A 27898-nucleotide genomic window follows, 5' to 3' on the forward strand; every position below is an offset into this window, starting at 1 on the left:
ATCCGCCCGAGATCATTTTATATACTGTATTATTGTTATTAAAGCCGGGTATATGAAGCGCTGGTAACACAATAAACTACAGATCCCATAATGCAGCGCTTCAGCTGCCTTGCCGAACACTTACCGAGTTAATCAAGTTATTGCGAAGCTAGCTCACACGATGCTGAAGAGAAAAGTTGATTCTGAAAATAGAGCCTTTAAAAACCGATGGGAGGCTGAGTATATGTTTACTAAACCCGTGTGTCTCATTTGTGGAGCTAATGTGGCTGTAATTACAGAATTTAATCTAAGACGGCACTATGAGACAAAACATCAGGTTAACCTGAATGCAATGCAGAAGATACAGAAAGCAGCATAATTAAATAAGAATCTGACACTTCAGCGGACGTTTTAACCCGTGCACAATCACAAAGTGATTTCAAGTGAAGCTGCTTTTATGGGAGACACAAATGCACCAGTGCACCTTGCCTCACTTTCCCTGTTGCCAAGTAATGTTAAATCAAGTCGTCACTACGGTGTTCCCAAATAGCACTTTGCTGATAAACTGGCGCACTGAGTTTGCACGGCGCTTTGGTGACTTCGAAGAACAAAAAAAGTCCGTCTACATGCGGCTCGAACCTTATGCATGTTTGGTAGCACATATCTGTGTGAGAAGCTCTTCTCAGTGATAAAGACTAACAAAACAGCACACAGGAGTCGCCTCACTGATGAGCACCTGCAATCCATCCTGAGAATCTCCACAACACAGAACCTCACACCAAACAGAAACGAACCTGTGGCCAAAAAAAGATGCCAGGCGTCCAGCTCTAAAATGACATATGAGCAAAGACAACTGAATGATTTGATTTGTTATTGCTGAAAAGAACACATTTCATTTATATTTCTAGGTTTTGTTATGCAGCATGTTCATATTTGAATTTGTATCATTTTGACAGGATATATTTTTATGGAGAGCAAAATCTATTGGGATATTTAAAATCTAAGTTTATTTTTATATAAAATTACATAAGAGTAAAGAAATGTGAATGTTTGTTCTTTTAACGTTTACTTTATTTCTAACTTGTATAATTTAGACAGGATAAATTTTTATGGAGAGTAAAATATTATAAGTTGTTTAAGGTTTGAGTTGATTTATTCACGAATAATATTCCTGTCTGTTTTTACCATTCCTACCAAAGATATTTCTGTCGACTAAATAAAAATTCCTTCTATTTAAAATTTAAATAGAACTTGAACAAATACGATAGTTCATAATATCCACGCATACTTGCGTAAAGCGGAGTTATCCGTTTTAACAAGCAGCGTATTGCACTGATACGAAATAGCTGTGTGTGTATATATGTAGATATGTATGTATATGTATATATATATGTTTATATATGTGTGTGTGTATGTATGTATATATATATGTATTTGTGTGTGTATGTATGTATATATATATGTATTTATGTGTGTGTGTATATGTATGTGTATATATGTAGATATATATATATGTTTATGTATGTGTGTAAATATATATATATATATATATATATATATATATATATATATATATATATATATATGACAACAACACTCATCACTCACAACAGTGACAAAACAATTACATTGACAATCATGTTACGTTATTTTCAAAATGTTTCCTTTTCTTTTCATTGCTTCTTTAACACACTACTTCTCCGCTGCGAAGCGCGGTATTTTGCTAGTACAAAATATTTTTACTTTTCACAGTAGATCATGATCTGCTTACAAGTTGCTCAGGTCAGAGACTCAGGTGAAAACAGTGGCTTCCATGAATGTGACTGGCTCTCCCACAAAAAGCAATGCAAAGAGAAATAAGACACACACCGCACTGGCACTTTCTAACAACAACGTTCAAAAGAAAAACAAACAAAATTGCCAGTGATTCCTCAAACAAAGTAAATGCAGTCATTTTTTTCTTTTTTCCTAGAGGCCAGAGGACCTTATATCCATGTGTCTATCTTTTACAGTAAATAAACTGAAACATTGTGACCCTTTAAGTGTTTTACAAATGAAACAAGTGTATTAAATGTTACCTTGTTGAGGTCTTAAGTATTTTGTGTATTATAATCAATTATTAGCAGACAGCATTTTTCAAAGTAACAAAAAAATGTAAAACGAGTTTGTGTTTATTTAGGAAACTACTGTATTTAGTTAACATGCAGCGAACAAAAATATGAAGCAAAGAAGTATAGGCGTTGGCCCAGTCGCTTGATGAAAACTAGCAATCTTTAAAACGGGTGTGTTTAACACAGAAGATGCCGACTGTTTAACTAATGACTAATAACAATATGGGTTAACAATTTAGAAGCACGTATAGGCTGATCCTAAAAAGTTACATGCAAAAACAGATCAGTAAAATCCCACAATAGTGTCTCGCGCGTCTTAAGTAACATGAAGCCAAAGTTAGTGCGAGGTAAAACCAACAACCACTCTTTTCCATTTGATTGCCGTTTTTCTTTGTCTTCTTTTTTATTTATACATTCGAATTATGTTTAGAATAGTGATATTTGATCCGACAGCCCTAGTTATTTACTTAAAACAATGTTGTAAAGATCTCCACAGAGCTTCTTTTTTTTTTTTTATTAAACTCACTTCTGTCGTCATCTGGCTGTTTTCCTGAGGCATCAATGTGTTGTCTTCAAGAATTTCGTTGTACATTTCGAAGAGCGTGCATGCCACCTCATCATTTTTCTTGGCCCTTTTCTGTTGTGGACCATCTATCTGTGATTCACTCGTTTGCATTTCGTTCGATGCAAGTTCCATCTGGGCTTGCAACATTTCGAGTGCCAGTGATTTTACATCTGCATCGAAATAGCGGTCTTTGTATCTTGGGTCTACAATAGTGGCAACACAATACATGGATTCTGTGTAAATCTCAATGAAATGATTGTTTACAGCCTCCAAGAGAGTGCTTTTACTAGTTTTGACTCCAAAGTTAGTATGAGCTCTTTTAGTCAACAGTCGTTTTAAAGCATTAACTGAGGGAATAACGTTAGAAGCCAAGGCTTCAGACTGGCAAATTTCTTTTGTCAGTTGTTCAAATGGAGCAAGGAGTGTGATTATGTTCTCGATCAAACCCCACTGATTAGGCGTTAGAGTTGCAGGTAACTCAAAATCGGAGGCATAAGCCCCAATGGCTCTTTTCTGCTTCAGCAAGCTTTGCAGCATATAGAATGTGCTGTTCCATCTAGTCAAAACGTCTTGTTGAAGCATTTTCGGCTGCATACCAAGTTCAGTTTGTATAGTTTTGAGACGCGAGTTGGCTAATTGTGAATGCTTAAAGTGACCGACTATTTTTCTGCCGATCGCTATTGTATCAAACACGCTGCGCTGGGATAGTATGCCATCGTTCACGGCAAGCTGTAAAGTATGAGCCATACATTGCAAACTTGGGATCCCGCATTCCTCCATAGCCTTTGCAACGTTTCGTGCATTGTCTCGTAATACTACATGAACATTCTCTTTGGGTATTTTCCATGTTTCAAACATTCTTTTAAACGCAACAGAGAGTGCAGCACCCGTGTGTAATCCAGAGCATTCTTGGGCGTGCAAGATTGCTTTCTGCAATTCAAACTTGTGGTCGATCCACTGAGCAGTTAAACTAGGCATACTAATAGCACTCATATCAGATGTCCATATATCCGTGGTAAAGCTTATGGCTGTGACATCTTCAGCAAGGAGTTCGTGCACATGACTTTCCACAATCTTATGTAACTCTGGAAGCGCTATGTCAGAAAAATAACGGCGACTGGGTATCTGGTAACGGGGCTCAAGATGCTCAAGCAGCCTTCGAAATCCCGTATCTTCTACAACAGAAAATGGCTGATCATCCAGAGCAATAAATTCCATCACCTTTGCAGTAATTGTTTGAGCTTTAGGGTTATCTTTATCAAATTTCTTTGATTTTTCAAGTAACTGATCAATACGTTGAGCAACTGCAGTTTTTGATTTTGTGCGCCGATTGAAATTTCGCACTTTGGTCCCTCCGCGCAAAACATTAGTCGAACAAGTGTTGCAAATGGCATATTTTATGTCGCTCTCACTCACTTTGAAAAACTTCCACACTGCAGACATTTTCGCACAGTAGCCCAGCGTCGCCTAAAGGTCTGGCACATCCGGAACACAGTGAATGCGTCATCAATATCGGTTCGAATTATCGGTCCAATTTAGTCATCGGTCCGATGCCGATAAAATTATTTTAACCCATTATCTGCCGATGCAGATATAAATCCGATATTATCGTGCATCCCTATTTTCAAATATGTGAAAAAGCCAAATGATAGAACTGGCCTGAGAAAAGCAATTTCAGCACAGGTCTTAAACACTGTTTATGCTGTTGTCTAGGCAAAAAAAAAAAGAATTATGTAGCCTTTTAGTAAATTATAAATTTGCACTGTTCTGAATGCAACACATGCTAAACTTTTTCACAGAAAATAATTATGAGTAGGCAGTGCAAGTGCTGCCTGCACTTTCCATTAATTTCTGCTGATGCACTTTAGCTTAAATTTATTATTTAACCAAAACAAATATTACAAAGTCTTGTGCTAGATGCAAATCTAAGAAAACATTACAAAAAGCATCTTGGAACAAAAAACAAAAAAAAAAAAAAAAACACCAATTGGTAGCCTCTTGGTAGGACATTTCAGTTAAATAGTCTGAAGACTTTTACTCTGCCGGAAAACAAATATATGAAAGTGAAAACCAACATTTTATAAGCTACAAGTGATACAGACCTAACCATGATAATCAAGATGACCACGCTGATATAAAATGTGAAGACCTTGCCTAAGACAAAATACTAGATGGAGCATCATTTATGATACCTATATTTAGAAAAATGAATACCACAAAAAAGCTCATATAAGACGACAAAGTGGTTCTCATCTTTTAAAATTTATTCCGTACAAACAAGTATCCTAAGCCATTATGTTTAAGTATAAAATGTTGTTACAAAATACATATTTAATATTTGATTTAAGTGTCTTACTGTATAATTATTTGTCAGCTTGTATTTAAAATTCTATTATGCGCAAATTTATTTATGGGACAGTTTACCTATTCCACGAGCTTGGCCAACAGCCATTATACAAATGGAAGTACAAAAACAACAATGTGTTTTTCATACAAAAAAGCACCCTCTGCTAAAAATTTTCAGTTTTAAGTATATCCCCTGAATTGAACCTTTCAAGAACTATCAGCTTCCTCTGCAGGACATATTCATTATGTACAGTTTCTTCTGCCTTCCACATACTACTAAAGGGAATGTCATTTTATTTTCTTTTTTCACAGCTGAAAGTTATTCAGCCATAACAAAGTGATTTTAAACTTCTTTTCAAATGTTTTCATTGCGGGAACAATCTTCACAATTTTTTTGTCTTTAGGTTAGGCTCTTATGTCCCCGTAACCCATGTTAATCACTAGTTTTTGTAATCTCCAGATCCACTAGCCAATTTTCATGTCAAATGACTATCATTAAATTGCCAAAAGTCAAAAATTGATACAATTTTCTGAGCTCTACGATAATGTAGCTCTGTAGTGCTCCTTTATGCAAAATATTAAAGTCCTTATGTTTGACTATTGTTACCCAATTTGTTTGGCACTGCACGTGCTGACAGCAGAAATAGTCTTCACAGCTTTGCCATTTTCATGCATTGTACCTGAAGAGCATATTCAAGTATAGCAAGAGAAAATGTAGTGTGTATTTTGCTTATTTCATTAATACCAATAATAATATTATGTATCTGACATCCTTTTATTAATGATTAGATACACAACTTTTTTCTATTATCCATGTGCCTGGCTTAGATAAACAGGCAAACGATCAAATGTGCATTAAAAATAAAAAGTCAAGCAACAGACACAGCGGCAAACAAGAAAAATGCTACCTCTTTAAAGTTCATAGTGAATTAAATACAATAAATCAAAAGAACATGCTTAGATAAGACATAAAAAACACAAACTAAATCATTCTTAAATACACAACAATGATAAATGTGTTACATCTGCTGGCAGAAGTTAAGAGAGAAAAATACTAAAATGCATTCTGAAAACATTCAGAATAAACTAGTTTATGACAAAAATAGCTACTGCTACCACCATGTTTGATACATTTCACTAAAATTACTTAAAAGGACATCTCTGTGTAAAGCACGGCATCAACTTCACAGGGTATATTTTTTAAAAAAAGAATGATTCATACACAATTCTTTCAGTAAATATCATGCACAGCAAGTGAGCACTGTAGGAATTTGTACAAAGCAAAAAATAAATAATTAAAAGCCAGTACAAATGGCACAGAATTTCAACAGTTGCATTTACTTTAGTATTTTTAAATAAAATGATGAAAATTCAAAGAATTTCTAAAGGAACGCAAAGGTTACCCATACATTCAGCAGCAAATGATACTGAAACTTAAGAAACATTTCCCTGTAAGCCATTTTTAAATATTTTAAGTGCAGTGGAAAAAACTAAAGGCCTACAATCAACTGAAAGCTGTATACTATATATTGGTTTGCAATATAATATTCTATTTATAATTAGAAAATGTATCTAGCAGTTTCCTTCAGTCATTCTTCTAAAACCAAAATCAAAACTAACCAAAGCTTACTTCAGGAGGAATAGTCACAAACTAGGAAAATGTATTTATTACTTTTGTTCATCACTTAATACTATAACTAAAAAAGAGCAACATAAAAATAAAATAAGAATCAAGTCTAAATTTCTTAATTTTTGTTTTTTTACCAGAGTAGTAGTGGGAAACACGGTCTGCTTTCTGTCTTTGCCTTAATTGCAATTTTATTTGCAGTTTCACTTTTAACTAATCAAATACTCAAATACAGTGAATCAGAAATTATTCTTACATAAATGAGAGATTTTGATTTTTGATTTTTTAGAATTTTATAAACCTTACATGCATTCACTTTGTCATTCATTGATTATTGGGTCTAGACTGAGGGGCAAAAATGGTAGATTTGCCTATTTAAAATTAAACCTACAACACAATAAAGTGAGCAGAAAGTGGCTGAATATTTTTTGAAACCATTGCACAGTAAGTGTGCTTAAGATTGGAAATTAGGTTGAGAATCTGACTACTGCCACAACTCAAGTTCACTTTGTCTTCTTCAGACACTGTATATGCTGTGTGCTCAGGGTCATTGTCATGCTGAAATGTGAACATCTTCCCATTTTCAACTTCCTGTCATTTTCAGTTCAAGTGTTTACCCCCAATTGAAAAGAAATACACTTAAAAAAATGATACTGCCATGTCAATCCCTTGCAAGAGAAATATTTTTGGGGAAGTTTTGGGTTTTGCATTCAGTCAAAAGCCATAGCAACTTTAACTATGGCCACACAATCTTTAATGTGCTTTTAAAGAAAAAAGACTGCTGTTTTTTTAAGTAGTGGCCTTTTCTTGCCACCGGTCTTTACCAGCCAACTTTGTGGAGCAGTTGTGATATTGCTGTTACATACACATGATGAACAGTCTTTGACATAAAGTCCAGGAGATCGTTCAAAGTTTCCATCAGCCAGTATGAATATACAGCCTGATTTAGGAAATGTGTTAAAACTATTCTGCTAAGAAATGCAATTCCAAGCAGTCTAATCCTCTGGAAACAGCTGGTTTTAATCAGAACTAATCAAAATCACTTTAAATGATCACAGGTCAGAGCCAATTGTTTTGTTGTTCTGTGATTTATAACACCTGACCAAGTTAATAAATGTAATTATAAGGTACGAGTATTTACTTACCTAACATCTACATTTCTGAAGCAATACAAGTTAATTTGAATAATATTTCAGTTTTACTTTTACTTGTGAAATTCAGGTTACTGTGACTTATATTAATTTGTACACATTTTTAAAAGAATGGTGACATTTTTTACCAACATTATATGTAAAATTTAAAACTTCTGAGTCTAAACTGAAAAGTGGTACTCTACAGAGCTGATTTTTTAAGTGGCCAAAGATCAGCTCCTTTGTATATAAATACTGTACATTAATTACAATTGTGTAGCATTTGTGGTTTATAATAAATACTTCTCGCTTTTAAATTATGTGAAATGAAATCTGGAAAATCAGGTATTGTTATCATTACATCTTTAATGCTACAGACCAATATACCTTTACAGATACATTCTTAACCAGTCTATATACAGTTCATCCGGAAAGTATTCACAGCACATCACTTTTTTCACATTTTGTTATGTTACAGCCTTATTCCAAAATGGATTAAATTCATTTTTTCCTCAGAATTCTACACACAACACCCCATAATGACATGAAAAAAGTTTACTTGAGATTTTTGCAAATTTATTAAAAATAAAAAAATTGAGAAAGCACATGTACATAAGTATTCACAGCCTTCGCCATGAAGCTCAAAATTGAGCTCAGGAGCATCCTGTTTCCCCTGATCATCCTTGAGATGTTTCTGCAGCTTAACTGGAGTCCACCTGTGGTAAATTCAGTTGATTGGACATGATTTGGAAAAGCACACCCCATCTATATAAGGTCCCACAGTTGACAGTTCATGTCAGATCACAAACCAAGCATGAAGTCAAAGGAATTGTCTGTAGACCTCCGAGACACGATAGTCTTGAGGCACAAATCTGGGGAAGGTTACAGAAAAACTTCTGCTTTGAAGGGCCCAATGAGCACAGTGGCCTCCATCATCCGTAAGTGGAAGAAGTTCAAAACCACCAGGACTCTTCCTAGAGCTGGCCGGCCATCTAGACTGAGTGATCGGGGGAGAAGGGCCTTAGTCAGAGAGGTGACCAAGAACCCGATGGTCACTCTGTCAGAGCTCCAGAAGTCCTCTGTGGAGAGAGCAGAACCTTCTAGAAGGACAACCAATCAGGCCTGTATGGTAGAGTGGCTAGATGGAAGCCACACCTTAGTAAAAGATACATGGCAGCCCACCTGGAGTTTGCCAAAAGGCACCTGAAGGACTCTCAGACCATGAGAAACAAAATTCTCTGGTCTGATGAGACAAAGATTGAACTCTTTGGTGTGAATGCCAGGCATAACGTTTGGAGGAAACCAGGCACCGCTCATCACCAGGCCAATACCATCCCTACAGTGAAGCATGTTGGTGGCAGCATCATGCTGTGGGGATGCTTTTCAGCGGCAGGAACTGGGAGACTAGTCAGGATAAAGGGAACGATAACTGCAGCAATGTACAGAGAAATCCTAGATGAAAACCTGCTCCAGAGCGCTCTTGACCTCAGACTGGGGCAACAGTTCATCTTTCAGCAGGACAACGACCCTAAGCACACAGCCAAGATATCAAAGGAGTGGCTTCAGGACAACTCTGTCAATGTCCTTGAGTGGCCCAGCCAGAGCCCAGACTTGAATCCGATTGAACATCTCTGGAGAGATCTTAAAATGGCTGTGCACCGACGCTTCCCATCCAAACTGATGGAGCTTGAGAGGTGCTGCAAAGAGGAATGGGCGAAACTGGCCAAGGATAGGTGTGCCAAGCTTGTGGCATCAAATTCAAAAAGATTTGAGGCTGTAATTGCTGCCAATGGTGCATCGACAAAGTACTGAGCAAATGCTGTGAATACTTATGTACATGTGATTTCTCAGTTTTTTTATTTTTTAATAAATTTGAAAAGACCCTCAAGTAAACTTTTTTCATGTCATTATGGGGTGTTGTGTGTGGAATTCTGAGGAAAAAAAATTAATTTAATCAATTTTGGAATAAGGCTGTAACATAACAAAATGTGGAAAAAGTTATGCGCTGTGAATACTTTCCGGATGCACTGTATATCAGAGGCAACCTCCATCACATGCTACAATTAACAGATGGCAATAAAATTTCTTTGGGGAACAATGTGTCTTGAAGATAATCCACAATTTGGTTGGCACTGAATATCAATGAAGAAAATGTGTAAATAAAATCATAATAAAGAATCGAAGAGCTACAATACACAAGAAAGCAGGCGCTATTAGTTACGGATTAGATAAATCTGTTCTTCATGAACAGTTGAAACACATCTGTGTATTAATGTTGATTACCAAAATGAGAGCACTAAATAACTGGAGAGGATACTTGGATACATCAGCATGACGCAGTTCAAAACTGAAGCATTGTGAGCCTCCAAAACCGAAAAAATTCATGGTCCAAGCCTGTGCCAGAAAGAGCACACACACTTTTTTATGATGCTGAAAAGTAAAACTTGTTTGGTTATATTAGTGTTTCTCTTCATAGGTCAGAGTCAAAATTTTTTCAGTTTCGGATTTAAAACATTTTATTGCCAGTATGTCAACCATGGAAGAATTGTTCTTCATGCCGGAGCTATAATATAAAATGCTGGACAATACTGTAGTAGTGTGCTATGATTACAACAATATGATGAAGTTATCAGTGGATATCAATGACAATTATGATGTGGTAGGAAAAGAGGAGGTTTACACCTGAGTGTGCTTATTAAGGAGCTAAATGGTTACAGGAAAGAAGCAACAGAGATGGTATATAGTCTGAGTGGGAACAGACATGTACCATCTCTGGGATGTTACTCTGGTGAATAAATGGCCTTTGGAGTAAAGGAAGCCTATGGTAACCTTCCTTGCTCTATTTTTAGTGTGAACAACAAACAAGTAATTTATTTAAAGAGGAGGGCAGCCAATAATCTTTTCGGCAGACTGAACTATAGCCTAGTCTTGAACAGGGAGGAGGAGGAAGGGAACCAGACAATGACAGAAAAATGCAGAACACTCTCAATGATGGCTGAATACTTCATCAAGGTAGACAGAGCTGGCACAGGAAGAAAAATCTCTGCTATTCTTTCCCCAGTTATAGAGACGATGTTCTTATTCCAATTTAGGGTGTTGATAATGGTGCTTCTGTGTTACAGCGTGTCAGGAGTCTTTGCTTATTGGGTGCAGGTGCATACTGGAGGATAGCCATGCAGTCATGGACTGTTTAATGAGAAAAACTAGCTGACTGCTTGTTCACATGTGAGCACAATCAGCACAGCTATCTCTCTATTAAAAAAAGAAAGCCTGGGAGGGAGACAAGACATGATCTTCTCGGAAGACAATTTGACATCCCGCGAGAGACACTAATGTCACACGAGACAAGGCAGTGAGACTACATTTAAAACAAGTTCACAGATATCTAACCAAGCAGTTGTTGAAATGCTTTTGGCAGACAAACATCATGTGCTCATAGCTCTTAAAACAACGATAAGGTCAAGCGAGAAGCAGAACACACAGCTTGCCAGCATCAGGAAGCCAGCAAATGATCTGACCACTTCTCCTTAGCGTGCATTTAGGGACCCCTAACCCCCAAGCCCACCCCCTTCACAACGCAAGCGGCGGAGACACGAAGTGGCAAAAGGAGAGCAGCTGTACAGGCTTTGAAATGATCAACGCAAAGCGTAAAAAGAAGAAAACGCAGCTCGCCAGCAGATGATCCGACTGCAACTCCTTTGCATGCGTTCAGCCCCCCACCCCCTTCACAATGCGAGCGGCAGGGACACGAACTGGCAGAAGGACAGCTGCTGTACAGACTTTTAAATGATCAATGTGCAGTGCGACAAAAAGAACATTCAGCTCGCCGCCAGCAGCAGCAGCAGAAGAAAGACAGCAGATGATCCAACAGTATCTCCTTAGCGTGCATTCAGCCTCCCCTTTCACAACACGAGCAGCCTTATACGTCCTGCGAGAAACATTTAACCACGCCCGAGCCCGGAAATAAAGGACAAGTATTGTTTTTACAACAGTTTTAAAGTAAAAGTGAAAATTATGCATATGTAAACTAAACCCAGGGGTGGGCGAGCGAAGCAAGCAGGGGGCAGAGCCCCCTAGTTTCTCTAAAAATAATGCTTTTCCATCACATTTAACATCCAGAGGATTTCAGTCATTCACTTTTAGTCACACATGAAGACAAAAATGGCAATATCGTAGAAGTATTGTCTTGTTGAAGCCAATCTTTATAGTCAGCATTTTTCCACCCATTTAAAGTTAAACACACACTTTCCAATCATTTTGACTGCTCGGTAAATTATGGCGATACATCTAATATTCACTTTGCTAACTATTTACCACTTAACACTAATTCAGCCCTAACAACTTCATGTGCAGGCTTTTTATAAGAGTTGGCTCATATGCACATATAAAACAAACACAAAATGTTATTAATGCAAGATTCAGTGGATTTGTCAAGAAAATATCAGATGTTCTATCTCATCACATGTGATTATTGTAATTCACTTTAATATTTTCCCTGACTTAAGTACAATTTGTTTGTTTGTTTTTTTTTTAAATGACAAGGACTTTTTAGTACAGGATTTTGGACTGTTAGTTTTTCATGAGTTTCCATGTTTTCCAGTGAGAAGTCAAGCAAAATTACACCTTTTATTGGCTAACTAAAAAGATTACAATATGCAAGCTTTCGAGGCAACTCAGGCCCCTTCTTCAGGCAAGATGTAATTACATCTTGTAACTACAATTTCGATACCTCATCCTAACTGCACAAGATTTTTTTACTTATAAGCAAAACTGATGCATACAGCACTGTGCAACCAAACCGCCATGATATGCCTGGTGACTCTGGTCGAATGAATGTGTCATGCAGCGTAGTACAGTAGCTATGTGGGGAAAAAAGGCAAAATGATTGCGATCAAGTGGAGAACAAGAAAGATGTCTGCCTCCTAAGCAATGATTACAATGCTGCAACTTTCAATTTTGGTGTCGGGGATATGGATATAAAATATGGAAGCCACTACCCATTGCACTGTGGGTGGGAGTAAACATAACTCTAAAAAGATGTCCACTATGCAAAATAATACCAGTCATAACAACCATTAAGCAATTTATTTAAAAATATTTAATTGTAGATGGCAAACTAAAATTGGAAATTGTCATGTGACCAAGACAGTACCATTTTCTATGGGACCACTGCGCCCAACCCCACTGCAAGTGGTGCCCCAACTGCTGATCAAAGTTATACTTAGTAATTTAATGTTATACAGCGTGCGCAGTGTCACTCTTGCTGAAAATATGGCAATAAAAGAACTGAGGACAATATTTATGAATGAGTAAACCCACTGATGCTCACCAGTACCAATCAATCTTTAAATTCATGGGGAGAACATAAAAATACCATGAAGACCTGCGAGTTGTGAGCCAGGAATCACAGCTCTGACCTGATACATTTTAATAGCAGTAGTATAAACATTTAAAAAAATATAAAAAAAAATACAAAATCTATACATTAAAATGCAAAGGTGTGTAATTTCAATGCCAAGTTTGCCTAGTTACACAAGAAGTTTAAGATCCCATGTTATTTGAAGGCCTTATTACCTGTAATTGTTCAGAAGAGTATCAGAATTTGAATTGCATTAAGTTAATTGAAAAAAAAATCAAAATAGACTTTGTATTGTTGATCTGCATCAGTAGCAGTATTTGTTGAAAGATCATTTGTATGTATTTTTCTCTCTAATGAACAAACTCGAGTTCCTAACTGACACAACTAATACTAAATACCTTTCTATGCTGCACTTTGATTTGCCTTTTCTGGCCATATTTTTGACATAATTGACTAAAACTTGACTGCAGGTGCTTTGGTAATGAGGTGCTGGTTTGCTGAGGTGAGAAAATCTTATCACATGCAAATTTAATACAAATATTAAAATCTTAATTTTTGTTTTATTTAACGGCCCTATTTCAGAATATCCTCTCAGTTAGTTTATGCCTGAAAGATGACAAATGGACACAAACTGGAGTAATTAAATTTTTGATAAAACATGGACTCTTATGCAGTTGCCTGTCTTATTGTTACTGACCATACAGCAATCAATTGTGTCTCTACTTAGAAAACAGGCATTCCTGATTGTTGTAAACTCCCACTCACTTGGAGGATATTTGGGTACTTGATAAAACAAGAGAGAATCATGACACATTTTTACTGACTTAATAATGCTAAAGATATAAGCCAGTTCTATACACCTTAACCAGATTGTTATATAGCACCTACAGACCCGTTTGTCCCCTGGGCTATAGGAATGGGACATCCCACCTTTCCATGTCTGTGTGGCTCCAACTTTAGAGATGCTGATCCACTTTAAAAACAGTTCCCAGACTTTACTAAAGGACTGCTTTGATAGCTCTATGCTCTTAACAATAAGTGTGATGCTAACTGTAAAACAGAATGTTTTTACATCTTGATATTCAAAAAATAGTTTAAAAAGAAAGGCAATTATTCTAGGACTAGAAATTTTATGCTGCCAAAAAGTGTTACATTTTAGATCTGCAGAGGTGTACACAAGAGCATCTCTGAATCCATAAGGTGTTGGAACTTGAAGAGGATGGGCTACAGCAATAGCAACAGCAGTCCAAGCCTGGCTCCCCACCTATCAGCTAAGAAAAAGTAGATTAAGATATAGCAGGCACTCCTGTGACTTGCAAAGGGTAGGGATAATAATCTGGTATAAACCATATGAAACAGATCTCTTCTGCCATGTGTCAATCATATAGGCTTGGTGGTGGCATTATAATGGTGTTGGAGAAAATTTTCTTAATAATGGACCTCTTATTAATATAGCAAACCTAAGCACTGCTGCGGACCATGTGTACCCCCATATGGCCAAGGACTATCCATTTTCAAATGGATACTTCCAGTTGGCAAACAAGCCACCTCACAAGGCACTCTGAAGCTGGTTCCACAATGACATTTTGTACAGTGCCCAGATCTCAACCCAACAGAGCAAATTTTGGAAGATATAGAAAGAGATGTTTGCAAGACAGATAAAATAAATACTTTATTAATCCCAAGGGGAAATTCAAATAATCCAGCAGCAGCATACTAATACAAAAAAAAATATTAAAGAGTAATAAAAAAAATGCATGTAAAAACAGACAATAACTTTGAATAATTTTAGTGTTTACCCCCCCAGGTGGAATTGAAGAGTCGCATAGTATGGGGCAGGAACGATCTCCTCTGTCTGTCAGTGGAGCAGGACAGTGACAGCAGTCTGTCACGGAAGCTACTCCTCTGCCTGGAGATGACACTGTTCAGTGGATACAGTGGATTCTCCATGATTGACAGGAGCTTGTTTAGCGCCCGTCGCTCTGCCACAGATGTTAAACCAGCTTCATTCCTACAATAGAGCCTGCCTTCCTAACAAGTTTGTCCAGGTGTGAGGCGTACTTCATCTTTACGCTGCCTCCCCAGCACACCACCGCGTAGAAGAGGGCACTTGCCACAACCGTCTGGTAGAACATCTGCAGCATCTTAATGCAGATGTTGAAGGACGCCAACTTTCTAAGGAAGTTTAGTCGGCTCTGACCTTTCTTACACAGAGCATCAGGATTGGCAGTCCAGTCCAATTTACCTTCCAGCTGCACTCCCAAGTATTTATAGGTTTGCACCCACTGCACTATGTCTCCTCTGATGATCACGGGGTCCATGTGGGGCCTGGGCCTCCTAAAATCCACTACCAGTTCCTTGGTCTTGCTGGTGTTCAGATATAAGTGGTTTGAGTCACACCATTTAACAAAGTCTTTGATTAGCTTCCTATACTCCTCCTCCTGCCCACTCCTAATGCAGCCCACAATAGCAGTGTCATCAGTGAAATTTTGCACGTGGCAGGACCCCGAGTCGTATTGGAAGTCTGATGTATATAGGCTGAACAGGACTGTGCGGTGCTCCTGTGTTGCTGACCACAATGTCAGACCTGCAGTTCCTGAGACACACATACTGAGGTCTGTCTGTAAGATAATCCACAATCCATGCCACCAGGTGTGAATCTACTCCCATCTTTGTCAGCTTGTCCCTAAGAAGCAGAGGTTGAATGGTGTTGGAGGCGCTAGAGAAGTCCAAAAACATAATTCTTACAGAACCACTGCCTCTGTCCAAGTGGGAGAGGGATCGGTGTAGCATATAGATGATGGCATCCTCCACTCCCACTTTCTCCTGATGCTATGAAGTCAGCAAGATAGGTGGGAAATATTGAATTTTCAATTTGAATTGAAATTTATGAATCAATGTTCAGCATTTTTGATCTTCCGAAACCCCATCTAAACGTTAAGTAAAATCTGAAAAATCTTGACATCTCTAAGAATAACTAAGCATAACTACATTGAATCCACTCATGTGTCCTTGTATTGATAAGCAGAACAGAAAAGGCTTAGAACAGGTAGGTTTAGCTTTGCTGTTTGCAAATTTTTGGCTTGGTAAATTTTTGGGTGGCTTCTTCATCTGGATTTATGTCATATCTTTTTATATTTTATCTTTTGACATGTGCAGCACCTACAAAGAGCCCTCATGCAATTCTTGGCAAAACAGGTCCCTGCTAAGCAAAGTTACATAAAATCTTCAAATTTCCACTGCATACCATATGAGTAGACAAGAAGCAGGTGATAAGAGTTGTACTGATTTATCATATGCAAAACACACTTTCACCTAATTAACTAGTACTCTACAAATAATCATACATTCCCAGTGGTCAAATAACTACATTAACCACTAATTCACACCAAGAGAGACATATCCAGGCAACATAAGCCAACATCTACCTTTCCACACTGACTGTTTTAAAATGTCACAATCGGATATAAAAAATGCAGCCTTCATAGTTTTGTGAAAATTATTCAATGTTCAGGCATCAATTATGTGTCAACTGCATTTCTGGCCATTTTTTCTTTACATCAAGAGTTTGTATTTTTAGTTTAGCAAGTAAAATGTGCTTCTTAATTACAATAACTGTGGATATTCAAGAAACTGCTTTATTTTCATCACCTTTTTTTTTTTTTTTTTTTAAGTACATGGATCTGGTGATCTTTGAATCTGTTAAGATTATTGCAGGAAGTATACAACCGTATTTACTTTTTTGAGCAGAGTTTAGTAATAGGATAGTAAAATATCAATTAATGAACTAGAAATATGTGTGATTTTATAATGCCAACATTTAATAGGCATATATTACTTCTCTGTTTAATGGGATTGAAAGTGAAAGCAAAGCTTTGCTGGGTTGTTGCAATGGCTGCATTTTCACAGCAATATCACCACCCTCCTCAGAATTTCAAGTGCACCCTTATAGATTCTTCCCTGCCACTGGCCATATAAAGTGCAGGATTAAAGTTGCTGTTAAGAGCTACTTTATATACTGGGCGCAAAATATAAGCTGTTTAGCAGAAAATTCGGTATATACTATGACGAAGCATATTGTAAGATAAATACCTGCACATCACAGAAAACTACAGACAAGAAAAAGGACAAATACGGAAATATATCATTTGGGACCATTACAAATGATGTGACTCATAAAACACATGTACAATAGACATATTTAAATGTAGTATGATCTTTGATTAGCAGAACAAACAAACAAGACTGGCAGAGTAAGATGCCAGCAAGTCAGACAAGGTGTTAAATGCAGTAAATACAACAGAAGCTCAAAATTAGGTAGAACATAGTGCTGGGAGGTATACCAGTTCATACTGAAAACCGTTTCTTTTTGTTATGATATGGATTTTTCTTATACTGCAATACCGGTTTAAATAGCCTAAAAAACATTCAGAACATGGAGCATCGGGAAACTGTTTAAGGGTGGCCTTTTTTCACTGCTACACCGCTAAACAAACATGCAACGGAGTACATGTGTTAGTGGAGGTATTGAGCGGTGAAAATTGACAGAGAACATTCCAAAACTGAAGCTGTAGCAGATGATAAAGTTGAATATGATGACACAGAAGAACTGTCAAAAAAGGGAGGCGCGTCTGTTGTCTGGAGATTTTGGTTTTAAAAGGTCGGATGTGGACCTAAATGTCTAAATGCCTCTTTGGATGGCTGAAAATATGCTTTCAAAATTATAGTTTAAGTTGTTTGCAAAATTTCTTCAATAAAATGGTTCTATATTTTGACTGCAACTGTAATGCAATGAGATTCCTTCTCTTCATTAGTACCACCCCCTTGAAAACTATCACTTTATGGGGCCATGCAAACCTGTATTAATACTTGTGTGCACATTAAAAATGTTTTTGTACAATGTACAATTCTCATGACAGTGGAATAGGTTATTCTTAGCCAGTCTACTGTAGCAATTGCCATGGAAAATGTGGTTAACATCCACTCATGCATGGGGAAAAAAAAATACTGTTAGATACCGTGAAACTGGTATAATTTTGAAAAACACCGTGATATAGAATTTTGGTCATACCACCCAGCCCTTGTAAAACAGATCTAAAACAAAAACAGTTGAGGAATTTAAAAAAAAAAACATGCTTTTGAGCCTTTTCTTTTTATAGGTACAGTGGAACCTCGGTTTACGAGTGTTTTGCAAGACGAGCTACATTTTTTAATACATTTTGACTTGATAAACGAGCGATGTCTTGCAATACGAGCAGTATGGATCTCCATCATTCATCTCCAGAGGATCCAAAATGCTGCTGCTCGTCTTTTAACTGGCACTCGGAAATTTGAGCACATTTCCCCTGTTTTACTTACACTACACTGGTTGCCTGTTTCTTTTAGGATCCATTTTAAAATTCTTTTATTTGCTTTTAAAGCTCTTCATGGCCTTGCCCCACCCTCTCTCTCTGCGCTCCTACAGCCTTATTCACCCACTCGCTGATCAGCTGCTCCTGAATGTACCAAGGACTAAGCGTAAACTTAGAGGAGACCGTGCTTTTGCTGTAGCAGCTCCCAAGCTATGGAATGATTTGCCTCTAGAGATTAGACAGGCCTCTTCTCTGTCTGTTTTTAAATCTCTTTTAAAAACCCATCTCTTTACCCTGGCCTTTGACACCTTGTGAGCAATTCGTTTTAGCTCATTTTACTTTTGTTGTTTTTAGCTGATTTTATCCCATTTTATATTGTTTTATCATAGGGCTGTTTTATTCATGTATTATACCATTTTTATTCTATTCTTATTTATGTGCAAGAATGTTGTGTTGTTTTACCTATCAACTATTTATTGTACAGCACTTTGGTCCTGTGCTGGTTGTTTTAAAGTGCTTTATAAATAAAATTGGAAACTGGATTGGATACACTTTGTCTGCTGAGCGTCATGTGATCACAACTGAGCTGATGGTGGTTCTCTCTCTCCTTCTCTCTCTCGCTCGTGCACGCGCTCGCGTCTCTCACTCCTCTTCAGGGCAATCGTCTCCTATTCTCCGTACGAGCGTATACTGTTTACTACAGCATTGTGTGTGTGTGTGTGTGTGTATGTATGTGCGCACGTGTGTGCTGTGAAGTGCAAGTCCCCATTTTGCGCCCCAAAACACGAAGCTGAGCCTCAGTACTTTACTTTACCAGCTTTATTCAGCTTGAAACAGCAACATCTGTTATTTATTGTAGCGGGATCTTTATAATGTTCCTTGTATCACCCATCGATGGCAGGAGCTTATAGCATGTCTGCAATCTTTTTGGATGCGCTTATACGGCAAACTGCTATAGCGCTGGGAGACTGCGATTGCTTTGGGACGCTCTTCCGCGTGTCATCCTGTTGGGTGGAATCCCACAAGAGTTTAGAAACTCACTCACACCAGCCATGATTCTTTTTAAAGGTAAAGTGCAGGTTAATTTGTTTTATGTATTTTTACTTTATATTTTCTATTAATCATTTTTATATGAATAGTTTTGGGTTGTGGAACGAATCACTCGAGTTTCCATTAATTCTTATGGGGAAATTCACTTTGATATACGAGTGCTTTGGACTGAGAGCACGTTTCTGGAACGAATTATGCTCGCAAACTGAGGTTCCACTGTATTCATAAATGTGTTCATTTTTGGGGAAATAAATCATTTCTTTTCCTAATACATCATAATATTGTCAGAAAATGTATTCTATATAGAAAATGTATAATGTATATACATGTTTATGTTGCTGATCTGCAATCTTTAGAGTTCTGAGAACTTATGGAGCTATACTGAATATCACATTTCAGGTCAAAATAATTGCAAAATCAAATGAAGTCCATATCACCCACCCTTAGGCAGCAAGGAACAGAATTATTACAAAATGATTCCAGAACCTTGAATCCATCACCTAAAGAATTCAGGTTGTTCTGGAGGGGGAACAGTCTTAACCAGAGTTAAATAGGTGTACCTAATAGTGGCAACAAACTGCTTTAATTAGTGAGATTCACCACTCTCCATCAGCTTCAATTAGACATTGAGAGCGACTGTCTGTTGGCACATCAAAAACATTGTAACCAGTTAAATGATATCAGCAGTAAACATTTTCTTATTAAAATTTAAAAGCCTTGATTGTGTTCACCATCACACACATATTCAAAGATTCTAAAATTGCCAATGAAGTTTCCTTTTAATATTAATTTAGAACACAGGCGATGTAACCTTGCATTCATTTCACATAAGAGTCAAAAAATAATGGACAAACATAAAACGAAGTTAAAAGAGTTTTCAAAAGGAAGAAACATAGATATAAACATTGGAAAGAGACCAGCAAAGCAATCAGGACCAACAAAATAATTACAATTACAGCAAAACCCAGCAACATTATAGTTTCTTGCTTTTTAATATCTATTATTTGACCTCACAGGCCAAATAAAATTGCTGTTTTATACTAACCATGGACAAAGTAACGACATGCAATAAGGAAGAGTAGTGTGGGAGTTACAATTTTGAATAGGTACAAAACATATAGAATACTATGCTGCTCAAAAAAATTAAAGGAAAACTTTTTAATCAGATTATAGCTTCAAGTAAATGAAACTTCTGAGATATTGATCTGGTCAGTAAAGTAGCAGAAGGGGTTGTTAGTCAGTTTCAGCTGCTTTCGTGTTAAAGAAATTAACAATAAGTGCACTAGAGGGGCAACAATGAGATGACCCCCCAAAACAGGAATGGTTTAACAGGTGGAGGCCACTGACATTTTTCCCTCCTCATCTTTTCTGACTGTTCAATAATTTTGCATTTGGCTACAGTCAGTGTCACTACTGGTAGCATGAGGCGATACCTGGACCCTACAGAGGTTGCATAGGTAGTCCAACTTCTCCAGGATGGCACATCAATACATGTCATTGCCAGAAGGTTTGCTGTGTCTCCCTGCACAGTCTCAAGGGCATGGAGGAGATTCTAGGAGACAAGCAGTTACTCTAGGAGAGCTGGACAGGGCCAAAGAAGGTCTTTAACCCATCAGCAGGACCAGTATCTTCTCCTTTGGGCAAAAGGAACAGGATGAGAACTACCAAAGCTCTACAAAATGAAGTCCAGCAGGCCACTGGTGTGAATGTCTCTGACCAAACAAACAAACAGAATTCATGAGGGTGGCCCGAGGACCCGACGTCCTCTAGTGAGCCCTTTGCTCACTGCCTGGCACCGTAGAGTTCGATTGGCATTTCCCATAGAATACCAGAATTGGCAGGTCCACCACTAGCATTTGTCATAGAATACCAGAATTGGCCGGTCCACCACTAGTGCCCTGTACTTTTCACAGATGAGAGCAAATTCACCCTGAGCACATGTGATGGACATGAAAGGGTCTGGAGAAGCTGTAGAGAATGTTATGCTGCCTGTAACATCATTCAGCATGACCGGTTTGGTGGTGGGTCAGTGATGGTCTGGGGAGGCATATCCTTTAAAGGGACGCACAGTCCTCTACAAGCTAGACAACGGCACCTTGACTGCCATTAGGTATTGGGATGAAATCCTTGGACCCACTGTCAGACCCTATGCTGGTGCGGTGGGTCCTGGGTTCCTCCTGGTGCAACACAATGCCTTGCCTCATGTGGCGAGAGTATGCAGGTAGTTCCTGGAGGATGAAGGAATTAATACCACTGATTGACCCCCACGCTCACCTCACCTATATTCAATAGAACACCTCTGGGACATTATGTTTCGGTCCATCCGATGCTGCCAGGTTGCACCTCAGACTGTCCAGGAGCACAGTGATGCCCTGGTCCAGATCTGGGAGGAGATCCCCCAGGACACCATCCATCGTCTCATTAGGAGCATGCCCCGACGTTCAGACATGCATACAACCACATAGGGCCCATACAAACTAATAAGTACCATTTTGAGTTGCTGCAAAGAAAATTCAGCCAAACGCACTAACCTTCCGCCTCAATTTTTCACTTTGATTTTCAGGATGTCTTCGATTTCAGCCCTCTGTAGATTGATCATTTTCATTTCCATCAAACAATGTGGCATCCTTTCATTCTTAACAATACCCAGTCCATATCAGTATAAATAACCAGCATGATATTTTTTCCCCATTGAGATCTGATGTGTTTTCAAAGTGTTCCTTTAATTTTTTGAGCAGTTTATATAAAACAAAAACTGTTAAGAACAAACACAAGAAACATTTCCTATTAAAAACTAAATAATTTACATCCTTTAAGTCAAAACTGACCAGACACCTTAGTTTACTTGCCAAGTTACTTTTGTTTATTCTGGTTTTGTATTTGGCAGTAGTTACAATTTGTCCAGCTTTCATTTTTCCTATACATAATAGGAGTGTGCAATATGTAGCATATACAACGGGGCCAGCAACCTACAGCATGCGTGCCAGGCATGGCACATGGAACGATTTTTAAAGACACTCTGATTGAATTGAAATATAGTAAAAAAATTATATTTTAATTACAGCGAAAGCCTTTACGACCTCACCTACGATTTGCACATGTGACTCACATGTAAATGGAAACCACGTGTTCAGTGCAGGCCATGGTACGTTAAAACAAACCACTTGTTATTATTAAGCAATATACTGGCCTAAAATGACTCATAAAAGACAAAAACTTGATGTTTGCTCTTTTCAAGACTCTTGGACAAATGAATATGGATTAATACAACAAACGGATCGTGCTATGTGTGCATTATGCCGTGATAGTGTTGTATGTTGTAAGTCAAGTGTACAAAGACATTATCAAATTAAACATCAGTACATGTTTAAAAACTCTGATGGGAAAAGTGACGATATAAAAAGGGCCGTTTCTGGCTTTAAGAAACAAACTACTTATTTTAATGAAATAGTTGCAACCAAAAATAAAACAACTGAATGTAGTTATACAATCGCTTTGCATTAACCGAATAATAGCTCTGATTAATAATAAAGAATTATTAACCATATTACAATTCTTGATAAATTTTTTCTTATTAAAACTATGTACTTTGTATTGAAAAAACTTGTAATTTATAATTTGTAATACAATTTTTAATAAATGTGTTGAAAATTAAAATTTGACACAACATTCTTTTCACATATGATCCTATGTATTTTAAAATACTGAATGACCAATAATATAAGATCCGGTTATAATGGGCTTCAAAAGTATATTAAATATACTTCTCTGTAAGATGGTAGAACCAGCAGATGAAATAAATAAATATAAAAACACAAATTCAGAGAAAGTGAGCCTCTGCACACTGTCATGTAAAAAGAGATCAAGAGCTACTTGATAACACTTGAGGAAAACTGTGATGCAATTCCATTTGATTGAGAAAATACAATAAGTCAATTTCTCCATATTAAAAAAAAAAAAAAAACTTGAAAAAATGTACCTGTGCATCGCTGCTTACCGGCAGCCCTTCTAAGAGGGTTTTCAGCACCGGTAGAAGCACTGTAACATGTAACTGTGCTGCTCTGAAGCCAGATTCTGCAGACAGACTCATGTTTCTGTCAGAAAACCTCAAGTTTCCTCATTAGAATTTTACAATTCTTTTATTTTTTCTGATAACTTTGTGCAATATTTGACAGAAATTGAAGTTAGTAATTTGTTTAAAAATGTTTTTTTGTACTTTTGTACAAAATGTGACAGAGCTATATAGTATAGTATTTGACAGAAGTTTGGATTTTTGCACTACAGGATGTTAAGACTTTTGTTCTTTCTTGTATGCAGCACAATTCACCTTAAAGAGGAGTACTTTATGTTTATCCAGACTAATTTTCATGCTGTAGTCCAATTATGACTAAATTTTATTCCCTTTGGATTCATATCTTGTTTACAATAAATGTGACTGTTAAAAATGCTCTTATAACAGTTTTGTTGGTCTTAGTGAAAAACGTTTATGTAAATCATGTAGGCCACTTTGAAATGGTTTACTCATACTTGCACTGTTTGATCTCAGTAATACTTTGACTGGTGATTTTAATGTTTTTGTGTTGTTTAACTTCCGGTATAAGTAAATAAATAAGACATGTTTTCATTAACTGCTGTTTCCATTAACCTCATTAATAAGCTACTATTAAGAGCCTATGAACAAGGTCAAGCTAGATCAGTAAGAATTTTAAGATGTATTCACACTAGGCACGGTTCTCCCCTTTCCTATTCCCCTGCACTCACACTGCGCTTTAACATTTTGGGACCGGGCATGCTTTATTCCTCGCCATGCAACTTTGTGTATAACCAAAACAAAATCTAAAAGTAGAGTGACAGCATTCATGTCAAAATGATTTTCCTTATTTTGTGTTTTTTTTTTTTTTTTTTGAGTCACGTAGGGCAGGATAACACTCTACCAGTTTAAAGATTTTTGAGTGTGCAGCGCAGCATTTTGCTGTTAATCGTGCTGCACGAACGAAAAGATTTATATGGAGGCAAATTATGCTAAGGGAGGAATTTGCAGCTTTTCTTGCCAACTACAATTCACATTCATCTGTAAGGTGACAATAAAAACATGTTTTTAACTCAAATGTTAAATTATGAGAAATGTTTGTTAACTGACTTATTACATCGTTGAAGTCATGTCTGTACACATTTTTTCCCCACTATGGCATACACCTAATTCATACCCTTCCAAGAATTCTGCACATTCATTAAAGAACTAAAAAGGTTTAAGAAAATTTTCATAATCTTGTTTGAATTATTAAATGCTTTTCTCTGACTGAGTACAACTTCACTTGAGCTGTTTTAATTTCTGCAATGCATGAAAAAGTCATGTTCCATCCAATTATAATATTAATGAAAAATTTAATCATAGGAAAAAAATAATTACTAAAAATAATGACTTATTTGTATATGTATACATTTTATACTACTGAGCAGGATGTCAACAGTGATTAAAATTCCTAATTTCCATATCCAGTGACCTGGATTCATATACTGTACCCATGGGGAGTTTGCACTTTCATTCCATGTCTACATGGACTTTCGATCCACATACCCCAAAGATATGCAGGTTAGGTTGGTTGGCAATTTGTGTGTGTGTGAGAATGTTCTGTGTTTACAGCTCAATTATTTTTGCATATTTTAAGATACTATAAAATTCACTATTTAATTTTGTTTACACATTTTACTTTAATTTTAATTAACAGAAAACAATAGGAGAATAAACATGGATACAAATTATAAGGACTCAAAGAACAGCAGATAAAACTTGCAGATACAAGCAAGGCACAGTCTGGTAGACACATTTCTCTATAAAACTACTTAATGCAAATAATGTTATGCGGATTTTCATTTTGCATTATCAGCAATGCCCTTTAAATGTTGCCTATCAAATGACAAAAGCACTTTTCCCTCAATTAACCTCTTTCACTACATGAGATTAGATGTGGTTATTATATTTTAGCGACCAATAAGAAGCGAGTCTAGTTGTGCATTAGAAATGATCAGATTGTTGAAATGATCTTCAACAGAACCCACCAACTGTCAATAATGGAAATAATTTAATAAACAAAACACGAATTGTCCTCATTTTAAGATCATAAGACTTCCTCCACCACGACTAAATATACACACCAAATACGACAGAGCAAATGTGTGCCAGAGGTGTTGTGATAACACTGCCATCCGTTCACAAATAGACGTACTTGTGAAGTATCGTTTAGTAATACGGATCGCTGATTGCACTATTTCAGGCACTTGTACTTTGGTAAAAGCAGAAAATAAACTAAACCAAAAATAGCATTATAGTAAACACCCCTTGAAGACATTTCCCGAGAGCCCCTAAAAATAATGAAGAAAGTGTCCACTGGGATTTAAAAACTCATCTCAGAGAGATGCTAAAAACCGGGACGTGTCTGCGAGATGAAACCGACTGGTTTATTATTTCCGCCTTCATCCACTCTTTGCTCATCAACGAATTTCCTACATCAGCGGGTAAAGGTAAAGGAGTGAACTTTTCAATGTGCACTCGCTTACTGGGTATAGGGAGGGGCGAAGAGTGTCGTGTCGTGTCCTTTTACGCCTACAACCCCGTTCTAAAGCCTGGCTCGAGCTGGCTTCGGGCATTGCTCCGTGGTGGCCCATTTCATGTGATCCCGAGGCCCCGAGAAACAGAAGCACGCCCCGTTTAGATCCCACAGGCCTTGGTGCCCCCACACTTCCTGAAAGCAGCGGGCGGAAATGTGTCGCCACTTCAGGCTTCCTTTACCAAAACTTTACACGCCTTCGTTTCGATAAACCGAATAACTGAGCAGATTATTTTTAACCACCCGCTGCTTTCCAACACCGAAGCACAATTCACAGCTCTCTTCGCTCCGATCAGTTTATTAACTAGACTTAACAACCAGCAAGGTACTGTAACGCTATTTAAATTAGAAAAGAATAACAATCACAACAATAATAATAAACGTGCAATTTCCTTACCTGCATCCCCGGCAGGCCAGGCTGCACCGGAGAGTGAGCCATAGCGTCAAGCAATATAAACCAGCAAAAAAGAAAATGATACCGATGACGTCTTACACGTTTAAAGTATCCAATATTTCTTCCTTTAAAAACGAACGTATGTACATCCAGTGGCGATTTAAAACAAAAATAAATAAATAAAAACCGTTCCTTTTGAAATAAGTCTCGTCCCTCAGAAAATAGGGTAAATTGTAAAACAAAATCACCGGTTCAAGACTGCCTCCGGTCCCCCTGGATTACCTCACTCGTTCCCCCAAACCCTCGTCTTCCTTTTGAACAGTGTCAAAACATTGATGGAAAGATTAAAAATATACTAATTTCATAACTAACTGAAGAACCGGACACACGGAAATGCAGAGCATACAATTCACGGGGCTGCAAGTTTCCACGAAGCGTCTAGGCCGCCCGGTGAAATGTTGCTTGACATTATTCACACAGAGCGAGCTCCGACTCTTTCTGGCTCGTTTTCCCTCTTGATAGGCTGCTTCGGGTCCTCGATGTGCGAAGTCTTCCGCAGATTAATCTACCGCTGCAAACGAGACTTCTGTTTACTCCTTGGACTCTTGAGAAGTAGAACTGTTTGCTCTTGTTGTTTGTTTCTTAACGCACCCCTTCAAAGAGCCGCCGAATAACAAATGCCCGCCTTCCCACAAAAGCGACCAAAGAAATCGTCTCTGTGAGACTGTTTGGTACAAATGTTTCTTGTCTTGCCCTCTTCACTTCGTTGGGCTTCCCTCCGCCATCTTGTCAGCGCTGTCACTTTGACATCAGGGCGGTTCCGGACGCCCAGTGCCATGCACGCGCGCGGCTGTAGGGGGAGCCCGAGCGCGGCGTACTCGCTCACTCAATCAATCGCCGGCGCTCAATGATATCGATGCACAGAATCGAAGAGGACGGTACACTTTACATGGTTTGTTTTTGTTTTACATAGGTTGGATATCTTGGCGACAGTTCATTTTAAAATTGTATATAGTTTGGGATGGTAATATTATTCTAGCAATGCTTGGCGTCATGGCTCGTTTTACGCTTTCATTATAACCAATTTCTCAATCAGTCGTTGTACGCTTGAAGTAAACGGTCCGTTTTTATCTTCCTGTGGAAAATAAAGTTCTAGTAATTAAATGGATGGTATTCACAGTGGTGCGGTATTTGGTCTTTTGAAAAAATGCTGTAAATCTACAATCAAATGCAGTAGCTCCCAGATTCGATTCGAGTCTATTGGTTCCCTCAATGCCAAGCCCCAAATCCTCAACCCCGCAGTTGCCTGTTGGAAGATTACAAGAATCTGCTCTGCCTGTCGTGGCACGTTGTAAATCACGAGTAAACCGAAGATGCC

The 27898-nt window shown here is 37.7% G+C and overlaps 1 protein-coding gene across 1 annotated transcript in view; it reads right to left on the reverse strand.

Annotated features, from left to right (window-relative positions):
• The window catches only part of LOC120523807 (serine/threonine-protein kinase 24), a 161806-nt gene extending 134467 nt beyond the window's left edge, over window positions 1-27339 (reverse strand). The window contains exon 1 of the mRNA XM_039745428.1: window positions 26524-27339. Within this exon, the coding sequence (XP_039601362.1) occupies window positions 26524-26565 (42 nt within the window). The 5' untranslated portion in view covers window positions 26566-27339. The remainder of the gene's footprint in view (window positions 1-26523) is intronic.
• Between the last annotated feature and the right edge of the window lie 559 nt (window positions 27340-27898).

Source organism: Polypterus senegalus, chromosome 2 (genome assembly GCF_016835505.1).
Source record: "Polypterus senegalus isolate Bchr_013 chromosome 2, ASM1683550v1, whole genome shotgun sequence".
Classification (NCBI taxonomy): domain Eukaryota; kingdom Metazoa; phylum Chordata; class Cladistia; order Polypteriformes; family Polypteridae; genus Polypterus; species Polypterus senegalus.